This window comes from Schistocerca serialis, chromosome 3 (genome assembly GCF_023864345.2).
Source record: "Schistocerca serialis cubense isolate TAMUIC-IGC-003099 chromosome 3, iqSchSeri2.2, whole genome shotgun sequence".
NCBI classification, from domain to species: Eukaryota; Metazoa; Arthropoda; class Insecta; order Orthoptera; family Acrididae; genus Schistocerca; species Schistocerca serialis.
This window is the reverse complement of record NC_064640.1, coordinates 210,649,769-210,677,597: the sequence shown is the minus strand read 5'-3', so window position 1 is coordinate 210,677,597 and position 27,829 is coordinate 210,649,769. Positions and strand designations below refer to the sequence as shown.

The 27,829-nt window shown below is 44.6% G+C and overlaps 1 protein-coding gene across 1 annotated transcript in view; it reads right to left on the bottom strand.

The window, feature by feature from the left end:
- The window catches only part of LOC126469929 (collagen alpha-1(XI) chain-like), a 546,479-nt gene that overhangs the window by 249,471 nt on the left and 269,179 nt on the right, over positions 1–27,829 (bottom strand). Inside the window, exon 3 of the mRNA XM_050097326.1 lies at positions 22,321–22,477. Within this exon, the coding sequence (XP_049953283.1) occupies positions 22,321–22,477 (157 nt within the window). The remainder of the gene's footprint in view (positions 1–22,320; positions 22,478–27,829) is intronic.

The window sequence follows — 27,829 nt, the reverse complement described above, 5'->3', positions numbered from 1 at the left end:
CGGAGTGGCCGAGGGGTTCTAGGCGCTTCAGTCTGGAACCGCGCGACCGTTACGGTCGCAGGTTCGAATCCTGCCTCGGGCATGGATGTGTGTGATGTCCTTAGGTTAGTTAGGTTTCTAAGTTCTAGGGGACTGGTGACCTCAGATGCTAAGTCCCATAGCGCTCAGAGCCATTTTTGATACTATTCCGGACATTCCTATTCAAAATGTTCTGTACTACCTACCCTCTAGATGTCCTAGAAGTTTGTAACGGGAATTTCCGATCACCCTGTATTACCCTGAGATCTTGTAATGTCAATCACTTAGATATGTTACGTAGAGAAATGTATTCCCGAAGTTTAATTACTTACGTTAATTATTTTTTGGTGTTGCGATTTCTTTCCGTCAGTTTATTTACAATATAGACAAGTGATCTAGTGGATAAAGTCGGAGGCTCCGTGATGTTCTCCGTAGTTGATGTGGTTGTCTATAAGATGGTGACAACGTTGGAGGACAGTAGTAATTGCACGGACACCTGCAAGGTTTGGCAGTTGAACCTAAACATAAATACAGTGCCTGTGAAAACAAGTGCAGCTCCCAGAAGTGGAGAAGGAAACAAAAAGAAGCATCACAGGTTGTGATGGTGTGTGATGTTATGACAGTGGTTACTGAATGAAGTGAAATTTGCAGAAAATTTATCAGTATGACGCTGCATGCCTTGTGGCTTGAATGTATGCACTGATTCTGTTTGGAAGGGTGTCAAAAAGACGTTGTATACTGCCATGAAGCAAACTGACACACAACTGTTGTAACTGGTCTTTGATATCCTTGATACTAGCACTGGGGCGTCTGAGCTCGTCCCATACATACACTCCTGGAAATTGAAATAAGAATACCGTGAATTCATTGTCCCAGGAAGGGGAAACTTTATTGACACATTCCTGGGGTCAGATACATCACATGATCACACTGACAGAACCACAGGCACATAGACACAGGCGACAGAGCATGCACAATGTCGGCACTAGTACAGTGTATATCCACCTTTCGCAGCAATGCAGGCTGCTATTCTCCCATGGAGACGATCGTAGAGATGCTGGATGTAGTCCTGTGGAACGGCTTGCCATGCCATTTCCACCTGGCGCCTCAGTTGGACCAGCGTTCGTGCTGGACGTGCAGACCGCGTGAGACGACGCTTCATCCAGTCCCAAACATGCTCAATGGGGGACAGATCCGGAGATCTTGCTGGCCAGGGTAGTTGACTTACACCTTCTAGAGCACGTTGGGTGGCACGGGATACATGCGGACGTGCATTGTCCTGTTGGAACAACAAGTTCCCTTGCCGGTCTAGGAATGGTAGAACGATGGGTTCGATGACGGTTTGGATGTACCGTGCACTATTCAGTGTCCCCTCGACGATCACCAGTGGTGTACGGCCAGTGTAGGAGATCGCTCCCCACACCATGATGCCGGGTGTTGGCCCTGTGTGCCTCGGTCGTATGCAGTCCTGATTGTGGCGCTCACCTGCACGGCGCCAAACACGCATACGACCATCATTGGCACCAAGGCAGAAGCGACTCTCATCGCTGAAGACGACACGTCTCCATTCGTCCCTCCATTCACGCCTGTCGCGACACCACTGGAGGCGGGCTGCACGATGTTGGGGCGTGAGCGGAAGGCGGCCTAACGGTGTGTGGGACCGTAGCCCAGCTTCATGGAGACGGTTGCGAATGGTCCTCGCCGATACCCCAGGAGCAACAGTGTCCCAAATTTGGTGGGAAGTGGCGGTGCAGTCCCCTACGGCACTGCGTAGGATCCTACGGTCTTGGCGTGCATCTGTGCGTCGCTGCGGTCCGGTCCCAGGTCGACGGGCACGTGCACCTTTCGCCGACCACTGGCGACAACATCGATGTACTGTGGAGACCTCACGCCCCACGTGTTGAGCAATTCGGCGGTACGTCCACCCGGCCTCCCGCATGCCCACTATACGCCCTCGCTCAAAGTCCGTCAACTGCACATACGGTTCACGTCCACGCTGTCGCGGCATGCTACCAGTGTTAAAAACTGCGATGGAGCTCCGTATGCCATGGCAAACTGGCTGACACTGACGGCGGCGGTGCACAAAAGCTGCGCAGCTAGCGCCATTCGACAGCCAACACCGCTGTTCCTGGTGTGTCCGCTGTGCCGTGCGTGTGATCATTGCTTGTACAGCCCTCTCGCAGTGTCCGGAGCAAGTATGGTGGGTCTGACACACCGGTGTCAATGTGTTCTTTTTTCCATTTCCAGGAGTGTATTTTATCGGGAACCGATCAGGGAACTCGCCGGTCGCAGTATCACGTGTCATGGGTGGAGCAGCCCTGCTCTTTTCAAAAATGGCACCAGGTTACTGTCGCATGAGAGGTGACGCATGAAGACGCATGAGGACGTTGGCGTACCGTCGTGTCGTTAGAATTACCTCAGTCACTATCAACTGTGACCTGAAGTCATGTCCGGAGACTAACCACACCTTGGGCCCAAGATTAACACCGCTGTTCCGCTCCAAAATATTTGAAGAATGTGATCTCTCCCCAGGTCTCGCCATACTAGCCGATGATGGTCATTTGGATAGTGCAGCACGACGATTCATCAGTAGACACATGCTTCCCGGCTACGGCACCGCCCTAGGCGCATCAGTTTGTGTTGTGGTGTTGATGGCATCCTTAGCATGAGACAAGTCCATAGTCCATCCGTTGCTAATCTCCGACCGATGGTGTGCGGGTGACACAGAATGATTCAGGGAATCCATTACTTGCTCTCGGATGGCACGCGTAGTTGTGAAGGTTTTATGCTGCACGTGGCATGTAATACAGCTCTCCTCCCTTGAGATGGTCAGCCGGTCGTAGTGGCCGTGCGGTTCTAGGCGCTACAGTCCGGAACCGAGCGACCGTTCCGGTCGTAGGTTCGAATCCTGCCTCGGGCATGGATGTGCGTGATGTCCTTAGGTTAGTTAGGTTTAAGTAGTTCTAAGTTCTAGGTGACTGATGACCTCAGAAGTTAAGTCGCATAGTGCTCAGAGTCATTTGAACCATTTTGAGATGGTCAGTAGTTGTGTACCAGGATCTTGATGACAAGTATACCAGCTCTTTAGTTCCTAAGCAGTCCAACATCGGGCCAGTGTCACATCCTAATGTATGACAAATCTGGATATTGGACTAATCGACCAGGCAGCCAAATCGAGACCGACAATGAACCCCCTGTCAGATGTTGATAACACACTCTCAGGGGATTACGTGGCATCTCCATGTGCTTCAAAGTGATTTCTCAACATGTGACGATGCCCCTTATATACCCTACCAGGCCCAGTAACAGCACTAAACACGAACACCACTATTGCACTTTGGTTGCTGTGCTACCCGTCACACAGAATTGCAGCTCTAATCATATACAGGGTTATTACAAATGATTGAAGCGATTTCACAGCTCTACAATAACTTTATTATTTGAGATATTTTCACAATGCTTTGCACAAACACACAAAAACTCAAAAAGTTTTTTAGGCATTCACAAATGTTCGATATGTGCCCCTTTAGTGATTCGGCAGACATCAAGCCGATAATCAAGTTCCTCCCACACTCGGCGCAGCATGTCCCCATCAATGAGTTCGAAAGCATCGTTGATGTGAGCTCGCAGTTCTGGCACGTTTCTTGGTAGAGAAGGTTTAAACACTGAATCTTTCACATAACCCCACAGAAAGAAATCGCATGGGGTTAAGTCGGGAGTGCATGGCGGCCATGACATGAATTGCTGATCATGATCTCCACCACGACCGATCCATCGGCTTTCCAATCTCCTGTTTAAGAAATGCCGAACATCATGATGGAAGTGCGGTGGCGCACCATCCTGTTGAAGTCGGCGCTGTCGGTCTCCAGTTGTGGCATGAGCCAATTTTTCAGCATGTCCAGATACACGTGTCCTGTAACGTTTTTTTCGCAGAAGAAAAAGGGGCCGTAAACTTTAAACCGTGAGATTGCACAAAACACGTTAACTTTTGGTGAATTGCGAATTTGCTGCACGAATGCGTGAGGATTCTCTACCGCCCAGATTCGCACATTGTGTCTGTTCACTTCACCATGAAGAAAAAATGTTGCTTCATCACTGAAAACAAGTTTCGCACTGAACGCATCCTCTTCCATGAGCTGTTGCAACCGCGCCGAAAATTCAAAGCGTTTGACTTTGTCATCGGGTGTCAGGGCTTGTAGCAATTGTAAACGGTAAGGCTTCTGCTTTAGCCTTTTCTGTAAGATTTTCCAAACTGTCGGCTGTGGTACGTTTAGCTCCCTACTTGCTTTATTCGTCGACTTCCGCGGGCTACGCGTGAAACTTGCCCGCACGCGTTCAACCGTTTCTTCGCTCACTGCTGGCCGACCCGTTGATTTCCCCTTACAGAGGCATCCAGAAGCTTTAAACTGCGCATACCATCGCCGAATGGAGTTAGCAGTTGGTGGATCTTTGTTGAACTTCGTCTTGAAGTGTCGTTGCACTGTTATGACTGACTGATGTGAGTGCATTTCAAGCACGACATACGTTTACTGGGCTCCTGTCGCCATTTTGTCTCACTGCGCTCTCGAGCGCTCTGGCGGCAGAAATCTGAAGTGCGGCTTCAGCCGAACAAAACTTTATGAGTTTTTCTACGTATCTGTAGTGTGTCGTGACCATATGTCAATGAATGGAGCTACAGTGAATTTATGAAATCGCTTCAATCATTTGTAATAGCCCTGTACATACCTGCCGTGATATCTACGTGTATGAAGTTATGCTAATATCCGATGATGCCTTTTTATTGCTTCACCTTTGTCAGGCAGTATAAATGTACCCTACGGAGCATAAATAGGTGAAGGAAATAACTACCACTGGAGTCATGACAAATCAGTGGAAATAAGAGATTATCGTAAAATATCAAGGAGCAACCATGTGGAACGACCGGAAGTGGAAGTACTACATACAACAAACTGTATGTCAGGCTGACATTTATTGGGAGAATCTTAAGGAAATGTAATTCATCCACGAAATAAGTGGCTTGTAAAACACTTTTTCGACCAATTTCTCGTCAGACTGGGATCCTTGCCAGGTTGGTTTAACAGAAGAGGTAGAGAAGATCCAACGAAGGACGGTGCTCTTCTTCACAGCGTCATTTATTTGGCGTTACAACATGACAGAGGTGCCCAACAAACTCCAACGGTAGACGCTTCGAGGCAGCCGTTGTGCATCACGGAGAGGTTTACTACTGAAATTTCGAGAGAGTACGTCCTAGGAAGAGCTGGGCGACATATTACTTCCTCCCACATACGTCTCGCGAAATGATCACAAAGAGAAACTACAGCTAATACGGAGGTTTAGCATCATTTTCCCACGCGCCATTCACAAATGCAACGGGGAACTGGGGACACGGTTACGGAGTGTAGATGTAGATGTGGATTACTTAAATAAATGAACATTACAATACAATAGCTCAAGTCTCCTCTATTGTCGCGGATGTGTCAATTAAATTGTCACTGACAGTTTACCTTCATTGGCAGTTTGTAAGATTCTCTTGACAGTAGATCAACACAACATTACAAAGTTCACCGATTTCAGACATAATAAAATACAAAGGGGAACTAAAAGACGTCGGTGCATTGTAAGTGCACGATGTCAAAGTTAGCGTAAGGAGGGCTATGCGTGAAGCGTTCAGTGAATTCGAAAGTAAAATTCTATGTACCGACTTGACAGAAAATCCTAGGAAGTTCTCGTCTTACGTTAAATCAGTAAGTGGCTCGAAACAGCATATCCAGACACCCGGGATGATGATGGCATTGAAACAGATGATGACACGCGTAAAGCTGAAATACTAAACACCTTTTTCCAAAGCTGTTTCACAGAGGAAGACCGCACTGCAGTTCCTTCTCTAAATCCTCGCACAAACGAAAAACTGGCTGACATCGAAATAAGTGTCCAAGGAATAGAAAAGCAACTGGAATCACTCAACAGAGGAAAGTCCACTGGACCTGACGGGATACCAATTCGATTCTACACAGAGTACGTGAAAGAACTTGCCCCCCTTCTAACAGCCGTGTACCGGAAGTCTCTAGAGGAACGGAAGGTTCCAAATGATTGGAAAAGAGCACAGGTAGTCCCAGTTTTCAAGAAGGGTCGTCGAGCAGATGCGCAAAACTATAGACCTATATCTATGACGTCGATCTGTCGTAGAATTTTAGAACATGTGTTTTGCTCGAGTATCATGTCGTTTTTGGAAACCCAGAATCTACTCTGTAGGAATCAACATGGATTCCGGAAACAGCGATCGTGTGAGACCCAACTCACTTTATTTGTTCATGAGACCCAGAAAATATTAGATACAGGCTCCCAGGTAGATGCTATTTTCCTCGACTTCGGGAAGGCGTTCGATACAGTTCCGCACTGTCGCCTGATAAACAAAGTAAGAGCCTACGGAATATCAGAGCAGCTGTGTGGCTGGATTGAAGAGTTTTTAGTAAACAGAATACAGTATGTTGTTATCAATGGAGAGACGTCTACAGACGTTAAAGTAACCTCTGGCGTGCCACAGGGGTGTGTTATAGGACCATTGCTTTTCACAATATACACTCCTGGAAATTGAAATAAGAACACCGTGAATTCATTGTCCCAGGAAGGGGAAACTTTATTGACACATTCCAGGGGTCAGATACATCACATGATCATACTGACAGACCCACAGGCACATAGACACAAGCAACAGAGCATGCACAATGTCGGCACTAGTACAGTGTATATCCACCTTTCGCAGCAATGCAGGCTGCTATTCTCCCATGGAGACGATCGTAGAGATGCTGGATGTAGTCCTGTGGGACGGCTTGCCATGCCATTTCCACCTGGCGCCTCAGTTGGACCAGCGTTCGTGCTGGACGTGCAGACCGCGTGAGACGACGCTTCATCCAGTCCCAAACATGCTCAATTGGGAACAGATCCGGAGATCTTGCTGGCCAGAGTAATTGACTTACACCTTCTAGAGCACGTTGTGTGGCACGGGATACATGCGGACATGCATTGTCCTGTTGGAACTGCAAGTTCCCTTGCCGGTCTAGGAATGGTAGAACGATGGGTTCGATGACGGTTTGGATGTACCGTGCACTATTCATTGTCCCCTCGACGATCACCAGTGGTGTACGGCCAGTGTAGGAGATCGCTCCCCACACCATGATGCCGGGTGTTGGCCCTGTGTGCCTCGGTCGTATGCAGTCCTGATTGTGGCGCTCACCTGCACGGCGCCAAACACGCATACGACCATCATTGGCACCAAGGCAGAAGCGACTCTCATCGCTGAAGACGACACGTCTCCATTCGTCCCTCCATTCACGCCTGTCGCGACACCACTGGAGGCGGGCTGCACGATGTTGGGGGGTGAGCGGAAGACGGCCTAACGGTGTGCGGGACCGTAGCCCAGCTTCATGGAGACGGCTGCGAATGGTCCTCGCCGATACCCCAGGAGCAACAGTGTCCCTAATTTGCTGGGAAGTGGCGGTGTGGTCCCCTACGGCACTGCATAGGATCCTACGGTCTTGGCGTGCATCCGTGCGTAGCTGCGGTCCGGTCCCAGGTCGACGGGCATGTGCACCTTCCGCCGACCACTGGCGACAACATCGATGTACTGTGGAGACCTCACGCCCCACGTGTTGAGCAATTCGGCGGTACGTCCACCCGGCCTCCCGCATGCCCACTATACGCCCTCGCTCAAAGTCCGTCAACTGCACATACGGTTCACGTCCACGCTGTCGCGGCATGCTACCAGTGTTAAAGACTGCGATGGAGCTCCGTATGCCACGGCAAACTGGCTGACACTGACGGCGGCGGTGCACAAATGCTGCGCAGCTAGCGCCATTCGACGGCCAACACCGCGGTTCCTGGTGTGTCCGCTGTGCCGTGCGTGTGATCATTGCTTGTACAGCCCTCTCGCAGTGTCCGGAGCAAGTATGGTGGGTCTGACACACCGGTGTCAATATGTTCTTTTTTCCATTTCCAGGAGTGTATATAAATGACCTAGTAGATAGTGTCGGAAGTTCCATGCGGCTTTTCGCGGATGATGCTGTAGTATACAGAGAAGTTGCAGCATTAGAAAATTGTAGCGAAATGCAGGAAGATCTGCAGCGGATACGCACTTGGTGCAGGGAGTGGCAACTGACCCTTAACATAGACAAATGTAATGTATTGCGAATACATAGAAAGAAGGATCCTTTATTGTACGATTATATGATAGCGGAACAAACACTGGTAGCAGTTACTTCTGTAAAATATCTGGGAGTATCCGTGCAGAACGATTTGAAGTGGAATGATCATATAAAATTAATTGTTGGTAAGGCGGGTACCAGGTTGAGATTCATTGGGAGAGTCCTTAGAAAATGTAGTCCATCAACAAAGGAGGTGGCTTACAAAACACTCGTTCGACCTATACTTGAGTATTGCTCATCAGTGTGGGATCCGTACCAGATCGGGTTGACGGAGGAGATAGAGAAGATCCAAAGAAGAGCGGCGCGTTTCGTCATAGGGTTATTTGGTAAGCGTGATAGCGTTACGGAGATGTTTACCAAACTCAAGTGGCAGACTCTGCAAGAGAGGCGCTCTGCATCGCGGTGTAGCTTGCTCGCCAGGCTTCGAGAGGGTGCGTTTCTGGATGAGGTATCGAATATATTGCTTCCCCTTACTTATACCTCCCGAAGAGGTCACGAATGTAAAATTAGAGAGATTCGAGCGCGCACGGATGTTTTCAGACAGTCGTTCTTCCCGCGAACCATACGCGACTGGAACAGAAAAGGGAGGTAATGACAGTGGTACTTAAAGTTCCCTCCGCCACACACCGTTGGGTGGCTAGCGGAGTATAAATGTAGATGTAGATGTAGATGTAAACACGTCGAAAACAAACTTCTGGACTGAGATTTTTAGTTACTAAGTCAGTTACTTGTTCTGAAGGTCATATTCATGATATACATTATCATGTCAACAGAACGAACATAGAAAACACACACACACACACGCACACACACAAACACTTCAAGAACTTCTTTTTGGTAAAGAAGAAGTTGTTGAAGAGAAACATCTTCAATCTACATTTGAAAGAACTGCTGTCAGACATTTTATTTCCATTGGTAGATTGTCAAAGAGTTTTGCAGCTGTATATTTCACACCTTTCTCTGCCAAAGTTAGATTCATTCAATCGAAATGCAAGTTAGTTTTCCTTGTAGTGTTGTACTTGCGGATATCTCTGTTAGTTTCAAACTGAGATTTATACCAGGCTGATCGTATTATTTCGTCCAATCGCTGTACATTTAAGGGGCTCCGGAACATCCTATACTTGCAATGTTAAAATAATGCTTATAAATTACATCTTTCCTCACAAAGTATTTGAGGTAGGAAGTTGAACTTTTTACAGATTATTTATTGGAATATGGGCTACAACTTAACACAGGGATTTTACAAAATTTTAGTTCAGTTATTAAAGATGATTTTTTTTCAATTGTAATGAAAATTCACAACATTTTTTAGCAATTTTTTATTTATATATTCAAAAATATACAGTTTTTTTGGAAAAAGGCTGTGTTAAATTATGCAGAAGGTACTGTGTAACATTTACTGAAAGTTTGAAACAAATATGTTTGGAAGATCCTTAGAAAACATGTAATTAGTATGAGAAAATAAAAGTTTTGGGAATCGAGCGACAAAGATTGGATTAACTTTTTAGTGCATTCCAGGTCCATAGGATGGATTATCTTCATCCTTTGCAAACTCCTCCTCCAGCTTCCTCTTGTTCCTCCTCCTGTTTACTCTTGCTTGTATTTCTAGACTCTTTACAGCCCTGTCTGCAGCCCGAAGGCGTTCCTTGTCTAAAGCAAGCATCGCTCGTACCATGTTAGAACCTATCTTCATTCCCATATTTCTAAATACCTTGCACCTTACAATGTTGCCATCATTGAAAGTCGCAACAGCATCATACACACCAAAGTGAAGTGTTTCTATTCCAACAAATACAGTCTTGGGGATTCTCGACCATATAACACTATTTACACTTTCATTGGGGTTTTGAGTTTTTCCGTGAATACACTTTTTCAACAGTTCAGGTGCTGCTAAGTCTCTGAAAATAGGTTTTATCACCTCCATTATTGCATGAGGCAGACTAAAATGTACCTGATGAACACGGACGTTAATAATAACACCATTTGACAGCAGTTTAACAGCGCCACAGTGGGTCACGCCAATGTAGAACACATTTAAAAAAAAATTTAAAAATAGTTGTAGTCTTCGGAATTGAATAAATTATATACAGGGTGTTTCAAAAATGACCGGTATATTTGAAACGGTAATAAAGACTAAACGAGCAGCGATAGAAATACACCGTTTGTTGCAATATGCTTGGGACAACAGTACATTTTCAGGCAGACAAACTTTCGAAATTACAGTAGTTACAATTTTCAACAACAGATAGCGCTGCGGTCTGGGAAACTCTATAGTACGATATTTTCCACATATCCACCATGCGTAGCAATAATATGGCGTAGTCTCTGAATGAAATTACTCGAAACCTTTGACAACGTGTCTGGCGGAATGGCTACACAAGCAGATGAGATGTACTGCTTCAGCTGTTCAATTGTTTCTGGATTCTGGCGGTACACCTGGTCTTTCAAATGTCCCCACAGAAAGAAGTCACAGGGGTTCATGTCTGGCGAATAGGGAGGCCAATCCACGCCGCCTCCTGTATGTTTCGGATAGCCCAAAGCAATCACACGATCATCGAAATATTCATTCAGGAAATTAAAGACGTCGGCCGTGCGATGTGGCCGGGCACCATCTTGCATAAACCACGAGGTGTTCGCAGTGTCGTCTAAGGCAGTTTGTACCGCCACAAATTCACGAAGAATGTCCAGATAGCGTGATGCAGTAATCGTTTCGGATCTGAAAAATGGGCCAATGATTCCTTTGGAAGAAATGGCGGCCCAGACCAGTACTTTTTGAGGATGCAGGGACGATGGGACTGCAACATGGGGCTTTTCGGTTCCCCATATGCGCCAGTTCTGTTTATTGACGAAGCCGTCCAGGTAAAAATAAGCTTCTTCAGTAAACCAAATGCTGCCCACATGCATATCGCCGTCATCAACCCTGTGCACTATATCGTTAGCGAATGTCTCTCGTGCAGCAATGGTAGCGGCGCTGAGGGGTTGCCGCGTTTGAATTTTGTATGGATAGAGGTGTAAACTCTGGCGCATGAGACGATACTTGGACGTTGGCGTCATTGGGCCGCGGCTGCAACACGGCGAACGGAAACCCGAGGCCGCTGTTGGATCACCTGCTGCACTGGCTGCGCGTTGCCCTCTGTGGTTGCCGTACGCGGTCGCTCTACCTTTCCAGCACGTTCATCCGTCACGTTCCCAGTCCGTTGAAATTTTTCAAACAGATCCTTTATTGTATCGCTTTTCGGTCCTTTGGTTACATTAAACCTCCGTTGAAAACTTCGTCTTGTTGCAACAACACTGTGTTCTAGGCGGTGGAATTCCAACACCAGAAAAATCCTCTGTTCTAAGGAATAAACCATGTTGTCCACAGCACACTTGCACGTTGTGAACAGCACACGCTTACAGCAGAAAGACGACGTACAGAATGGCGCACCCACAGACTGCGTTGTCTTCTATATCTTTCACATCACTTGTAGCGCCATCTGTTGTTGAAAATTGTAACTACTGTAATTTCAAAAGTTTGTGCGCCTGAAAATGTACTGTTGTCCCAAGCATATTGCAACAAACGGTGTATTTCTATCGCTGCTAGTTTAGTTTTTATTGCCGTTTCAAGTATACCGGTCATTTTTGAAACACCCTGTATCTATTAAAAGGTAATAGTCTGCAGATTCAGAAAACGCAAAAAAGTAAAAATTGAACTTTTCATGATTTTGAGCCTTTCCAGAGCCCCTTAATGGACTTTATAGCGAAGTAAAATGGATACGATGGAGGTATATTACTTTCGAATAATGTACTCGCTGGAACAGAACGATGATTCACTCCCTACACATACATGTGTTATCAATTGAAGACATAAAGTCTGTAAATCAGTCCGCGATCATTTTATTTATAGCACTTTTTTTCACAAGTCCGTCTTGATCACATAGATTTCTTTACACTTTATGACCGGTTTCGGCTTTATATCAGAATCTTTTAACGATCTGAAGATGGCGATAAGCCGAAATCGGTCATAAAGTGTAAAGAAATCTATGTGATCAAGACGGAATTGTGAAAATAAAAGTGACATGCATGTGTTTAGAACCCCGATAACGTACGCCTGCTGTATCTACAGTTTGATGAAAATATTCCTGATTCTGTGCTTACTCAAAGTATCTCTTGATTGATGTGCTTCAAATGCCTCTTGCAAGTAAAGTGTTAAAGCACCGAACGTACTGCCTTCACGTAATTGGGAGCCAAAGCAGTTACGCAGCATTTGAAGCAACAGGTTGGCGGCTCAGTCTTGCAACTGTGAGCTCTGATCTGTCAGCAACAGTTCTGCATGAAGAACTCCAGCACCATATCACTTGGGGGGGGGGGGGGGGGGAGGGAGGGAGATCTTTGGGCACTGTTGTGATGTTAAGATTTTCATGTGCGTGCTCATGAACGTCAACGGTAGTTATGAAATTATAACATTATGAACGGAGAACTGCAGTGGAATGTAATGTACAGGGAATAGGCAAAATAATGTGAACAGTGATAATAATGGGATGGTTGTGTTTGACGGTCAACAACGCAGTTAAGGCATGTGTCGCGCTGGACTGTGCGTGTTCAGTATATCAGTGCAGGTTGTTCAACAGTAGTGCACACTTCGTATTTGTATTCAGAGACCGAGATCGAAGTGCAATGAAAGACTTAATAGAGTTCCAACGAGGGTAGGTTGTGGGGGGCCGATTAACTGCAGCATCAGTAAACAAGACAGCCAAGTCACTGAATATTTCAAGAGCAACTGTTTCAACAGTCGTGACAGCCTACACAAAAATGGAAAGACATTATCGCGTAAACGTAATAGTTGGCGCAAATCAAAACTAAATGATAGAGAGCGTCATACGCTAACACGAATTGTGTCAAAACAACATAAAAAGACGGCGGCTAAAGTGACTGTAGACCTCGACAGCCATGTTCGAGACCCCGTATCTGGCGACAGTGTCCGCCGAGAATTCTATATGGTTGAACTGCTATACCGAAACCATTAATGATGACAACTAACGCAAAGTAGCGTAAAACATGGTGTCAGGGGCATAAATCCTGGATGGCTGATCAGTGGAAACACGTCATATTGTCAAACGAGTCAACGTTTTCGTTATTTCGAACATAGGGCCGGGTTTACGTCTGGAGAACGCTACAAGAAGCCCACAATCCTGATTGCTTGATTCCAACGGTTAAGCATGGAGGTGGAAGTGTGATGGTGTGGACAGCCATATCATGGTATTCTGATGGTCCCATCATTACTCTCAAAGGCCGTGTTACAGCCAACGATTATGTGAACATTTTAGGTGAACTGGTGCACACCATGATTCAAATGTTGTGCCCCAACAATGATGCCATATTTCAGGGCGGTAATGCACCGATTTACACAGCCAGGAAAGTACAATCGTGATATGAGGAGCATACAACTGAAATGCAGCGTCTTCCCTGGCTAGCACAGTCCCCGGATTTGAAGATTATCGATGGAACCCTTGTGGGCCGCGTTGGAGCGCAGACTCCGGAGCATATTTCTGCCTCCCTCGTCACTACAGGGGTTATAAGAGGTTCTGATCGAAGGGTGGCAAAACATTCCGCTGGAGACTATACAATCATTATATCATTATATGCCAGTATTCTAAGAAGAATCGCAGCTGTATTACGGGCAAATGGGGGTCCAACCCATTATTAATGAAACATTCCCAAGTACAAGTGTTCACATTATTTTTCCTATCCCCTGTATATTGACGTTGTCAGTCAACACGTAACGGAATATAACAGTGTTACAAACAGCTTGAGGAGAAAGCTATCTTAACCCCTTAGTGCCGAATGTCGCAAATTCGCATCATACCAATGCTGTGCTAATAATTGGAAGGTAACTGATTTAGAGCGGCACTCTCTCTGCATAAAGCTGCTCTCTCCAGAGTATTTCGAGTACCTCTAAAGCGCCAAGCTATTTGATTTTTATCTTTTATCTAGAAATTTACACAGGTGTTACGGGATTAAAAGAGCGTCTTTGTTGGCGCTGCTATCACTGAGCACTTATAGCATAGTGCGTTGGAACCACAGGTCTTCTTTGTCATTCCAACATAACGAAGAGAAAATAAACGCCCCTTTACACGGGTGCTAAGGAATTCAGCAGCAGCCAGTTTAACAGACACGTTTTGTCATTTTAGAGTCACCATGTGTACGTTAGCGCAATCAGCTATACGGGTGTTCAGCGCATAGACGAATATCTGTACTGCTCATTTGATCGAATTCATGTAGTGCTGGGTATTTGCCAAAAGCTTCAAACATTGCTTCGTATAGTATTGAAATCATTGTATTTCGCTACTGCGTTGAAGTCTGCCTTAACAACGCACCTAATGGCATCACTGAAGAATAAATACCTTTGTGCGAAAAAGTGGCTAGCTACACAGTCGTGCTTTGCTCACAAAAACAGCCTTCATAATAGTGAGACCAAAACACGAAGCTTCCTTGTATCTGTATAATTATAAAATCATGGCGTGGTACCACGAAGTTAAAGGTGACTCTCCCGTCTCTCTATAAAAACGATACCACAGGTCTTGTGCAAGTTAATGATGAAAGATAAAGTGTTTTTTTTTTCATTTTTCATGTTTTACTTTCCGTCCCTGGAGTGAAAGAGAAACATCAGTCTCATTTAGTTTAGCAGAAGGCGACAGCGATTTCTATGGTCGATTAGCATTACATGTAGTGGCCTACTTGCGTTTTATGATACGACGCGTAATCTGTACGCTAAACAGAGGACTAGGGGAAGGGGCCTTAGTTTGACAGAAGACGTGTGGAAGCTGTATGAAGTCGTTCTCAGGTTTGTTTAGACGTCACCGTCCGAATACTTCCAAGCCATGGACTCGAACAGTGTAGCAACAGTATGCCTTCATATTCCTGTGAATAATTAAACATGTCCACGGGTTGGATCCGAAGGGTAGAACCAGTGTTATGACCGTCAGGATGCAGAATTTATTTATTTATGTATTTATTTATTCTTTGCTTTTAAAACTATTATATGGGAATCTAACAGAACCGATATAAATTATATCTTCGCGGATAATAACAAATTTATGTACAGTATTAATTATTTATTCCTAGTACTTACACAGCAAATAACGGACAGCTGAAAGGTGGAAGGAATGTGCAACAGGTTAGGAAATACCCTCAAAAGAAGAAAACCGTAGGTATCGGGCAGGAGATCTGGGTGGCGTTTTTGTTGCCCCTCGACGTCCAATAACTTTCCCCTCCAAATACTTCGCCAACGCAGTTTCGCACAGCTGTTGCGTAATGCGCCGGGGCATCTTGTTGAGAGTAAAGTGAGATGAAGTCGTCGTAGGTTATTTGTAATCCCAGAATGGGATAGGTTGTCAACATTTTCAGGTAGTTCTCTCCAATTGCTCTTACATCAGACAACAGAGGCTCAGTTGCTCCGGACATGAGATACTATCCCATACGTTAACAGCTGGCTGATTTAACTGCCTCTAAAAACAAATCTTTCGTTCTCTGTATACCAAGACGTACAATTTCCTTTTGAAATGACCTGATAATCTGAAAGTTAAGTTGCCTCATCACTCCAAATTATCTTACAAAACAACTCATTATCACCTTCTCTAAATTCATGTAACACTGTCTCGCAAAACTGAAGCCTACGATCAGGATCGTCGTCCAATAGCCCATTTATGAGATGAGGTACGTAATGTTCGAATTAGGGTTTATCTAAAACTCTCGGCGCAGAACTTCTAGAAATATCCTGTTCGAGAGACAGATTACGAGTAGACTTCTAGCGCTCTGGATAACAGCTTCTACAACTTTAAGCTTAGTTCAATCACTTGTAACGGCATACCTAACCTGTGGCAATACACTGTAGCTCCGCTTTCCGCAAAATATTTCCGCAAGTTGAGACAGCCTTCCTTGTAGGTGGAACAGTGTTGAAATTATAATTCCACTCATTTATTATTAACTGATACCACGTTCTTAAAGCAAAACTCTTTCTTCATTAGGAAACATATTTACAATAGGCTAGAACCAATAACGAACAATGTCAATGATGTTTGATCAGGTAGCAGTAAACTCTGGTGTTTCTAGCAATAATTACGAGGGGCGTTTGAAAAGTCCGTGCAAAGATAAAAACTACTTACGTGTTTGGGTAAACCTTTATTTTTCGACAGTCTCCTTTTAGGCTTATACACTTCGTCCAACACTGTTATAATCTGATGATCCCTTCCGAATAACAGGAATTGTCCAAGTCTGCAAAATAGCTATTAGTTGTTGCAATCACCTCCTCGTTTGAATAAAATCTTTGTCCGCCAGCCATTTCTTCAAATTGGGAAACAAATAGTACTCGGAGGGAGCCAAGTCTGGAGAATAGGGGGGATGTGAAATGAGTTGGAATCCTATTTCCATTAATTTTGCAACCACAACTGCTGAGGTGTGTGCTGGTGCATTGTCATGATGGTAAAGGACTTTTTTGCTGTCCAATCGCCGGCGTTTTTCTTGCAGCTCGGTTTTCAAACGGTCCAATAACGATGAATAATATGCACCTGTAATAGTTTACCCTTTTCCAGATAGTCGTTGAGTATTATTCCTTGAGAATCCCAAAAGACACTCGCCATAATCTTTCCGGCCGAAGGAATGGTCTTCGCCTTTTTTGGTGCAGATTCTCCCTTGGTAACCCACTGCTTAGATTGTTGTTTGGTCTCAGGAGTATAGTAATGTATCCATGTTTCATCCACAGTGACGAAACAACGCTCAAAGTCCTGCGGATTCTTCCTGAGCAGCTGCAAACCATCCTTGCAACACTTCACACGATTCCGTTTTTGGTCAAGCGTGAGTAATCGCGGAGCCCATCTTGCGGATAGCTTTCTCATGTCCAAATGTATATGAAAAATATTATGTACCCGTTCATTCGAGATGCCCACAGCACTAGCAATATCACGCACTGTAACTCTTCTGTCGTCCATCACCATATCATGGATTTTATCAATTGTTTCTGGAGTCGTAACCTCCACAGGGCGTCTAGAACGTTCAGCATCACTTGTGCCCATATGGCCACTCTGAAAATTTTGAAACCACTTATAAACTGTTCTAATCGAAGGTGCAGAGTCGCCGTAATGTTTATCAAGCTTCTCTTTAGTCTCCTGAAGCGTTTTAACTTTCCTAAAGTAATGTTTCATCACCACTCGAAATTCTTTTTCGTCCATTTTTTGACAATCACTCGACTACCTTGAATCACACGAATGCCAAACACAAAGAAATAGACCAATATGTCTGAAACTTGGTTTGCGTTCTTTCCAAAGATGCTACTAACTAAACATGATCTCGATACGCGCCGGTGGTGTCATCTCTCGGACTTTGCACGGACTTTTCAAACACCCCACGTATCTGGCAAAAAAAAAAAAAAAAAAAAATTATGGCAGTGCACTCTGTAGTTTCTATATCAAAAATGATTACCTTAATGTTATCAGTGAGTTACGATGGGTAATGACTTTTGGACCACCCTGTATATATGCTCTAGGGTACTGTGTGCTCCGCGATACATCACTGCCGCTTTCTAACATTCAAGGAATAATTTCGTATTTATTCATTTATGACACACTATCAAACATAAACAACGATTTGTAACGAACTTGCTGATTTTCTCTAAAATAAAGTATCGATTGTCCCTCCTAAGAGTTGTCAGGTGCATTTTATCACTATTCATCACGTCTTTCATGTGATATCAAGTGCCGACGGAAAGCGTCAATTTGCTGTTTTGTTTCCCATTACAGACAAATTATTTTTAAAGCGGATGCACCTGTTTGATACAGCTGTCAGATATTAGTCTAGGGCAACATTTGCCCTATCGAGATGTATTAATTCGGAAGTAAAACACGAAGATTAACGAGTACTCCAGCAGCGATCGAGCAGTATTGCTGCATGGCGGTAACAGTCACTGCGGGACATTGCGGTACTGGTTATTCTTCTTGGACCACTGTCCCTGTTAATGCGTATCGATGAAACGAATATCGCACTAGACTAATTTGGGAGAGCTCAACTGTACGGGCACGTAGAATTCCGCTTTTAAAAATAATGTTGCTTCTAACGGCAAACAAACCGACTCTTTTCATCGATATTGGGCGTCGCATGAAGGACACGATGGGCTGATTCCAGCTACAAACTACAAAAACTAAGTTGCAATTATCTGACGAAACACCAGAGGAAATGCACCTTTCTCTCAAAGGGATGGGGGTGGGTGTGAAAACGAAGCGTAACTCACGACATGCAAATAGTCAGACTACATTCATCCAGTATATGAAAATGAGAGCATATGTATAGTGTAGTCACAAACAGTCTGAAAAGCTTGTAAGGCTGTTGCAGTGGCGGTTGGACCGAGAAATAATCGTTAAAAAACTCGATACGGTGCTCCGTTTCCGAGTTAATTAGCACTGAAGTTAGCCAATCAGGCCGTTGCGGGTGCAGATTCAAGCGGCTCGCAAGATAAAATTAGCGATAGTTGTCCTCATAACGTAGATGATAGCGGACTGTCCAATTTTTGTATCGCTCTCTTGTTTGGTTTAAGGAAACCAAACGAAGAATACGTTTGGTGACACCATATCCGGCGGGCCGCTCGAATTTGCACACGCAAGGGCCTGTTTGGTTAACTTTAATGTTAATTAACTCAGAAGTAGCGAGACGTATCGAATTTTTTTCTTAACAATTATTTCTCAGCACAACCTACCCTGAAACACACATACAAGCTTTGCAGACTATGTTTCTGACCACCCTGTACATATAGACTGGGTGATTCAGCTGCCCGTACTGACTCGTTTTACGTAACCTGTAGTACGTCAATATCAGGAACGTATCCGGGCAGGCGAAAGCCATGTAATCGATACAAATTCCCTCTCAAAGCTTTGGCCGACTGTTAGCAAATGGAATTATACTGTAAAAAATATATGTGAAGACTGGCCGTGACTTACTTCTGTCATTCTTACCCAAGTGTCTCCAATCTTTCTTTGTGTAATTATCAGTGTAGTCATACAGGTTTTGGATGTCTCTGTAAGTTTACTCCATTTGCTTAAGCTTTCGTAAATGATTCAGAATTTATATACCGGGTACTTGCTAGTTGCACTCTTCCCATTTTTATACCTCCTTTTCATTTCGTTGGTTCTGATGGTGAAACGCACTTTATAAGGCGACGTTTCCATCTACGAAAGGTTAAGTGCAATAAATGAAATAAACTGAAAAAGACATGCGAGACTTGTATGACTACACCCATAATTACAAAAATAGTTTATTGGAGACACTTGGATGAGTGCGACAGAAGTAAAATATCTTGATCCAAAAATACCGTGTAACCCATGGCCAAACCTTAATTGTATATTTTACATTGTGATTCCGTTTGCTGACAGTCGCCCAAAGCTCTGAGATGGGAAGTTGTGTCGATTACGAGGCTGTCGCCTGTCTGCATACCATTCCTTTAAACCACTCATCGATTTCAACCAAACAGCGGAGGAAAAATCCCATTTAAAGGTTAAATAACTTCTGAAGTAGTGTTGAACGATTGTTCCCCTAACTAACATTCCTTTTAGTAGCTAGTAGAGAATCAATGCATATTACAAAAAATGGATGTAGGTACATGTATACGTATGTTTCACACCTCCTCTTAAACCACTGGACTGGTTTTACAAAATTTGGTACGCACATCACTCACTGTCGGGAAAGAACGACTGTGGAGGTAAGAAACACCTACCTCTCAAAGGGGCGGGGATGCAGGTGGAAAATAATCTCAGCTCACGACGTGCAGATGGCCATACTACGTTCATTCAGTATTTGACAATGAGAGCACTTAGTGACTTGAAACGAACTTTACACAAATTTTCGGATCTTTGCGACAATTTTTCTCGCTTCTACCTTCCACAAAATGATGAAAAAAGTTCTTCGCTTACTACATTTTCGCTGTTCATGCAGTAAAACTGCTGCGCCAAGCATGACCTTTTAATTTATTGCTTCTTCACTAATAATTCTGCTTACAATATATTTTGCAGATAGTATTCACACGTACTACTGGACGTACCTGCAAAATTATGGCATTGTACGACACATAGTTATGAAGATATGATGTCACAAACATTGAGCTGCATGAAAACAAAACTGCAGGGCGAAATTCGCTAAAGATGTAGGTGGAATACGTGAACAAATATGTGTAGAAAATTTTAAATATATGTTTAGTAAATGTGACATGTGAGTATGCAGGCAAAGCCATGGGCAAAATGCTGCTTCTATACCCATGGCTCGATTTCAAACAAACTTTGTACAAATATTACTTAGTACACGGAAGAAATACTGTCGGGGTAAGAACCAGGAACATGGAGAGAGAAGGGGAAGGAAGAAATCGACAGAGAGGGGGAAGGAGATGATGGATACAGATTTGGGGGAGGAGGAGAACGGTAGAGTGAGGGGGAGGAGGATATGGGCAAAGAGAGCGGGAAGGAGAGGGTAGACTAATGCAGTCGGAATAAATTCAAACATAAATACATACCTGGGTAACTACAGGTACGGAATTGACACCATGAATCCTGCAGGGCTGTCCATAAATCCGTAAGACTACGAGGGGGTGGAGATCGATTCTGAACAATACGTTGCAAGGCATCCCAAATACGTTCAATAATGTTCATGTCTGGGGAGTTTGGCGGCCAGCGGAAGTGTTTAAACTCAGAAGAATGTTCCTGGAACCACTTTGTAGCAATTCTGAATGTGTGGGGTGTCGCATTGTCCTGCTGGAATTGTCCGGGTCCATTGGGATGCACAATGGACATGAATGGATGCAGGTGATCAGACAGGATGCTTACGTACTTGTCACCTGTCAGAGTCATATCAAGACACACCAGCAGGCCTATATCAATCCTACTGCACATGCCCCAAACCATAACAGAGCCTCCACAAGCTTGAACAGTCTCTTGCTGACACGCAGGGTCCATGGATTCATGATGTTGTCTCCATATCCCTATACTTTCATCCGATCGATACAATATGAAACGAGACTTGTACGACCAGGCAACATATTTCCAGTCATTAACAGTCTGGTAGTCTTTTTTAGCCTTTTCCCCTTGGCTCATGTATGTGTTTAACTCATAAGACACCTCCTTATCCCTCTCCTCCCTGTGTCCACTTCTTCATTCCACTGTCCACATCATCCTCTGACCTCTCTCTGTCTATCTCCTGTGCCTCATTCTCATTCTCTCTTCATCTCATCCTGTCCCTCTCTTTGTCCATTTCCTCCACTCCCTCTCTCTGACAATATCTTACTCCTCCTGTCTCTAATGATATCCTCTACCTCTCTCTTTCCATCTCCACCTCCCCCTCTTCCTGTTTTACCTGCCCACTACCCCTCTACACCTTCCACATGCCTCACGCATTTTCCCCTCCTCTCCTCTTTCTGTAGATTTCCTCCTCCCTGTCCCTCTGTCATTTCCCTCCTCTGTCCATCTCAACTTGTACCCACCCATATTCATAGCATAAAGCAGGTCAATACTACCCCCACAACAGTCCTGCCATGCAGGGTAGGCTACCCATAAGGGGCCTGAAAATTATTTATTTGCCAGTGACATACAGGCCACCATACAAAGCATGCTGAAACCATTCCAACAAAATATGCTTCTATATAACATACCTGTCACGCAGGGCAGCCTATATGCCAGAGACTGAGCAAAACCCTTTGTTTTCCCCTGTCTGCACTACTATTGGGGCTAGGAGTATATGAACCCCACAGTGCTGATACTTGTGAGGCTCCGCAGCTCGTGGTCGTGCGGTAGCGTTCTCGCTTCCCGCGCCCCGGTTCCCGAGTTCGATTCCCGACGGCGTCAGGGATTTTCTCTGCCTCGTGATGACTGGGTGTTGTGTGATGTCCTTAGGTTAGTTAGGTTTAAGTAGTTGTAAGTTCTAGGGGACTAATGACCATAGATGTTAAGTCCCATAGTGCTCAGAGCCATTTTTGAAATTGTGAGGCCTGCTGTTTGCCAAGTTTGGTTGAAATCGATCCAAGGGTTTGAGAGGAGAACTAGGTCGCTAGTTTAGTACTAATGGTAGGCAAGCGTAGTAAACTTAGTATACTTACTCTCCATCGGCAGTGGAGACTCCGAAGCTGATGGAGTTGTTACTGCCGTCAGCACCGTCGTCCTGGTAGAGCAGTGTCACATCCTTGCCCAGCGACACACTCAGCTGCTCGTCGCCCATGTCGTCGTAGATGGTGAACAGCACCGCATGCTCCATGCCTGCAGCACAGTGCTCTTGTCTCAAATGCTGAACTGTGTACTCCATGGCACAACACAGCTGCTTTCAAATAGTCAAGATAGAATTTCTCACTTACTCATTTACCGTACACTATCAAATGTAAAAGCAAAATTTTAACTAATGCTCTATTTTTTTGTAAGGTTGTATATATTGATTAATATACACTCTGTGATTAAAAAAAGAAGCACCCAGAAGAGGGGTGGAGGGGGGGCGAAGGAAACAAAATTACACTACATGGGATGAGAGGGTATGTAATATTATTTCAATGATTACAAAATTGACTCAAATTTACAAATAACTTGGCAGTATGAGCCCACTTATCAGTATGATGTTGCACCCATGTGTGAAATTGGTCCACAACTATTGTAACTGCTACTTGAAGTCTTGGATACTGGCATTAGGACGGAGCTGACGTTTGAACTGGTACCATTCATGTTCTGTTGGGACACATTGGGCTCTTTCTGGCCACAAGAAGACCTCATCATTGTGCTCACAGTTCTTAACGACATGTACCATGTGTGGATGAGCATTGTCCTGTTGAAAAATAGCACCAGGATACTGTCGCATGAGAGGTGACACACGAGAATGTAGGATGTCCACGATTTATCGTTGTGCTCTCAGAGCTGCCTTAGTTACTACCATCTGTGACCCGATGCCATACTCGAGTGTGGCTGTGGTGCTGAGATAGTTGGCTTTTCAAGCCGGCTATCTGGGCAAGCACCCACGCCAGCAAAAGGTTGGCGACAGAAAGAAATCGCGCGTAATCGGTCACAGCCATTTGCGCCATGCACTATATAAAGGGGTATGTTAGGGTCTTAGTAACCATGTCTTCTGACAACTTACTGAACACTGAGCCTACCTCTGACCTCGCCGAAGCTGCACTTAGTGAATTTTTCGGAAGTACACTACGAAATGGTTTCTACTTTGTACAAATTGAGCAGATTTGTAATAATAGGACACCTGGACAATGCTCTCCATTCAATTGACTTAAATATTCCGGATCTGTTGAAATAGGATATTATTTTATATTTTAGAAATGAAAAAATCAGTTATATTCTTTCACGTTATCGTTTATCACCAGATTATATTTTTCACAACTCAGAAAATTTACCTATGTTGCGAGAAATTGTAATAGAAGCTTCTATGTTTGGAAGAAAGTTTCGTAATTCAGAAAGGAAACCTTTGAATGAATTATGTGTATTAGCAATGAATGATACGGAGCCTTTCAATTTCTTTAACAGTGCTTTCAAAATAAGTGTGAAGTATTATTGTATTAAGATCAATAATTCATACTTGAAGAATTCAAGATGGAGAATAAATATTTGTGAGCGGTGTGTAAATGAAATGCTTTCTGTACGACCCAGAGATCTAATTTATAGAATGTTTTGTGTCGACAACATATCACTAGTTGTTAATCCTTTGGAAGTTGTGGAAGATGTATTTGCACCACCCATTGTAACTAAATATAATTATTGGTGCTCATTTTGTGCAAACACCCCACTATTTCGTAGTGTACATTGTGGAGGTTGTCTAGGTGCAGTTTCCGATTCTGATGTAGATGAGTTAATGTTTGATAATTTGTTTGCAGAATTCTGAAAATGGAACACATAGTGGAATTGATAACCTTGATGTGGACGATGCTGGAAGCCGAAGTGAAGAAACCATCTCTGAAGCTCCTCACATACCTGGTAACGAGTATCCTATCATCACTGGGAGAAGACGACCTTGGGACCAGGGGACCCAGGGGAGGGGGGTGGGGGGGGAGGAGATCGAGTGTATGGTCAACATGAATCATGACGCACGTGCGGCCGCACGTGTGCGTCGATTCGTTGACCATACTCCTCATACCATGACACAATGAGTAACACTACTGTGCCTCATCAAAACATTACAAGAATGTGACCTAGCTCTTGGTTGCCAGCACTTGTCATCTAGGTTAGTGCAGAACCATGATATATCGCTAAGTACAATGCGACGCCATTCATCAGCAGTCTATGCTTCCCAGTCGGGGCACCACTCCAAATGTTGTGGTGTTTAAGGCAATCTTAACACTGGACAGTAATTCCCTAGTATTGCTGCTGCCAGTCTCTGACTGATGCTGTGGGATGACACAGACCGTTGCAGGGAGTCCTTTACTTGTAATCTCTTAGACTTTCCTGGTGATTTGTTGTCATACCGTTAAGATCAAGTGTTCTGCCGGTTTTCCTAGTCTTAACTACACGATATTTCGACACCGTAACTCGATGTCTTCATCAGACGTTCCCTGATCTGTCTGCCTGGCTGCCCGGATCCAATATTTATACCTAGGCGGTGCCTGGAACACTGTCTGCTGCCTGCTCCGGATCAGGTATTCCCTCTTCGGTCTGCGACCACAAGGCGCGTATCCGCACTGCTACAGGTGCTCCCTATTCGATCCGCGGCCAGGGCGGCTGTCTCCCGTAATGGCGACCGTCTCCTGGTGTTCCGTACTCGGTCCACTTCCACTGAAACAGCCTACTGCGGCGGAGACCGCCGTCCGGTGGTCTGTATGAGTTCTTCTCCCTAAGGTGGAGTCCCTGAGGTCTCAGGTTGTCGATGTTGCTCCGTATCTCGTCCTCACCCGCTGTGGCTATCTTTTGCAGCGGTGGCCACCGCAAGGTGCTCTGTGTGTGTGGTATGATCCTTTCATTTACACTTGCAGTTGTCTGAGGTTCATTACTGGAGTTGGGAACTTTTTCATTGATGACACTATTTCGGAATCTAGGCTTCTGGGACATCCTGATTTTATCGTAATCCGTGGTGCGTTCATGCTCCAGGCAGTGTTCTGCTAATGCTGATTTTGAGGCTAGCCCGAGCATCGGATGTCTTTGGTGTTCTTCACGTCTTATGTCCACTCTTCTGGTGGTTTGGTCGATATAAGACATCCCGTACTCACTAGGCGCGTTGTAAATGCCGGGTTTTCTTCAACCCAGATCATCCTTGACCATTGGTGATTTTGTAGGGTGGGTAGAACACGCTTTTGGTTTCATGTTTTTTCATGATTCTGATGATCTTGGCAGAGATAGGCCCTGCATGCAATAAAAAATCTTCCTCCCTGGCCTCTTCTTCTTGTTCCTTTTCCATTGTATCAGGTCGTCTGGTGGATGTAACATATCTGAAGAAACACTTCAGCTGGTAGGTGGCAGCTGTAAGGGAGGGAATCATTCTCGAACTGCTCCATAAACAGATTCAGCACTACCAGAGACAAGTGGCTACCGATCGCCACACCTTCAGTCTGCTCACAGAATTGGAGTCCACATAGGATGACAGTCTATGTTAAAATATCCTTGAAAAGATCCAGGATAGGCCTGTCAAACTTCTCATTGATCAAATCGAGTGGGTCTTGGAATAGTAGCCTGGTGAACGGGGACACCACATCAAAGGGACTGATTGGACGCTGTAGGAGGGGGAGTTGACAAAAATATTGTCTCTACGGCTTTTACGCCGCGTTAGGCGTAGTAATGTGCTGTGTTTTCAGTGTTTCCGCATTTCTGGCAACCCTCTGACAGCGCCCCACTTGTAAGAATACTGGGGTTGACACTGTTCTTATCTGCCTTCCTTATCTTTCGGGTTAAACACTGTGGAGCGGCCACGCGGGCCAGGTCTTCAGTTTGCTTCTCCGGTTGACACCTATCAGGTTAAGGTCAGGGGCGGGGGGGAGGGCGGGTAACAGAGGACCAGAGCCAGAATCTGAGAAGCTAGTTCCACAGCGAACTTCATAAAGACGTAAGTTACACAACGAAAAACATGGCATTTCTGACTGATGCACGAGAGTTCTTTCATGAAGTATTGGCGAACGCTATAGAAAAATGTTTTAGTGTGTTTCACACTGCACTCGTTGTGAAAGTGCTATGGGAAGAAGCAGATACGGTCTCTAGGTTCACAAACGGTTTCTGAAGTGCCGAAGATCTCACGGTCGACTCTGTTAGCTCGGCACACTTCTCACTGCTCGCCTGCTAACGTAAACAAATCAGGCACTTTTGTAGGAGCGAATACGCAGGTCGTAAAGGCTTTGAGTCCTGGGAAGAGACGCGACCAGCTGGTGCGGTCCGTTTGTGTTGTTTTTATCGCGAGTAGAGTAATAAACACGCAGATGGCTAGACGACCGAGTCACGGCCTCTGAAGATGCATCGCACGAAATACGGCCGCGGAGGCTTACGAAACACCCGGGGACACTCGCAGTGGCCGAGTTTGTTTTTGTAGCGCTTTCAGTGTCTGCAGGGCTGGACAGGCCTACCAGCGGAAATGTCACTCGCTCCAAAACCGAATGAAACCGACATATTGGCATATTAGAACTTACTTTTCATCACGTGTGTCTTGGATCTTTGTCGTCAGTTGTATTATTTCACATACGTTATCACATCAGTGTAAAGAGTAAGGGTAATGATAACATGTTATTGGGTGTTTCTAACTGATAAATGATCTGAATTGTTCCCATGGAGCCGGACGGTGTGGCCGAGCGGTTCTAGGCGCTTCAGTCTGGAACCGCGCGACCACTACGGTCGCAGGTTCGAATCTAACCTCGGGCATGGATGTGTGTGATGTCCTTAGGTTAGTTAGGTTTAAGTAGTTCTAAGTTCCAGGGCACTGATGACCTCAGATGTTAAGTCCCATAGTGCTCAGAGCCATTTGAACCATTTGTTCCCATGGAAGAAAACACAGGGAGAAGTGAATGAACCGAAATTTAAGAAATTAACATGTATGAAAAACGCAATTAAAAAGAACATTTCCTGTTTATTCAACTCTGATATAGATTACTACTAAAATGATGGAGCGTTTAAAGGGTCCTAAGCCAAAAAAATATTTTCGTAAACCCTATCTGCAGGAATAAAAGGAAATGCACGTAGAAATTTAATTTAGAGGTACTTCATGTCTTGCTATATTTCAATAATTGTTCACAATAAATTCTGAATAAGATAGAAATCGGTTTTATATACGAAACAGATAACTCCTAAGTGTAAATACTGTAATTTACCCCAGTATAGTTATCGAATTTCGAAGAGTGAAATGCGACTGAATTTGTCTCTGGAATCAACTATACTAACAGCAGAATTTACCAGAGTCACTTCTGGAGAGGGAAGTTGATACCCGATATATCTACAATTAATAAAGCAATGACGAGAGGCTGTACGCCGTTTAGAGACGAGTTTCTTAAAACTGATTAAGGTGAAAAGGGAAATAAGATTCGTAAATGGTTATGGTGAACGAATTAGATAAATCATTTTGTATAATGCACAAACACCTGACACTGACGTCTGTTGTAAAGTACAGAATTTTGTTATTGTTTGTGAACCTTCACAATCAATAACCCTTCG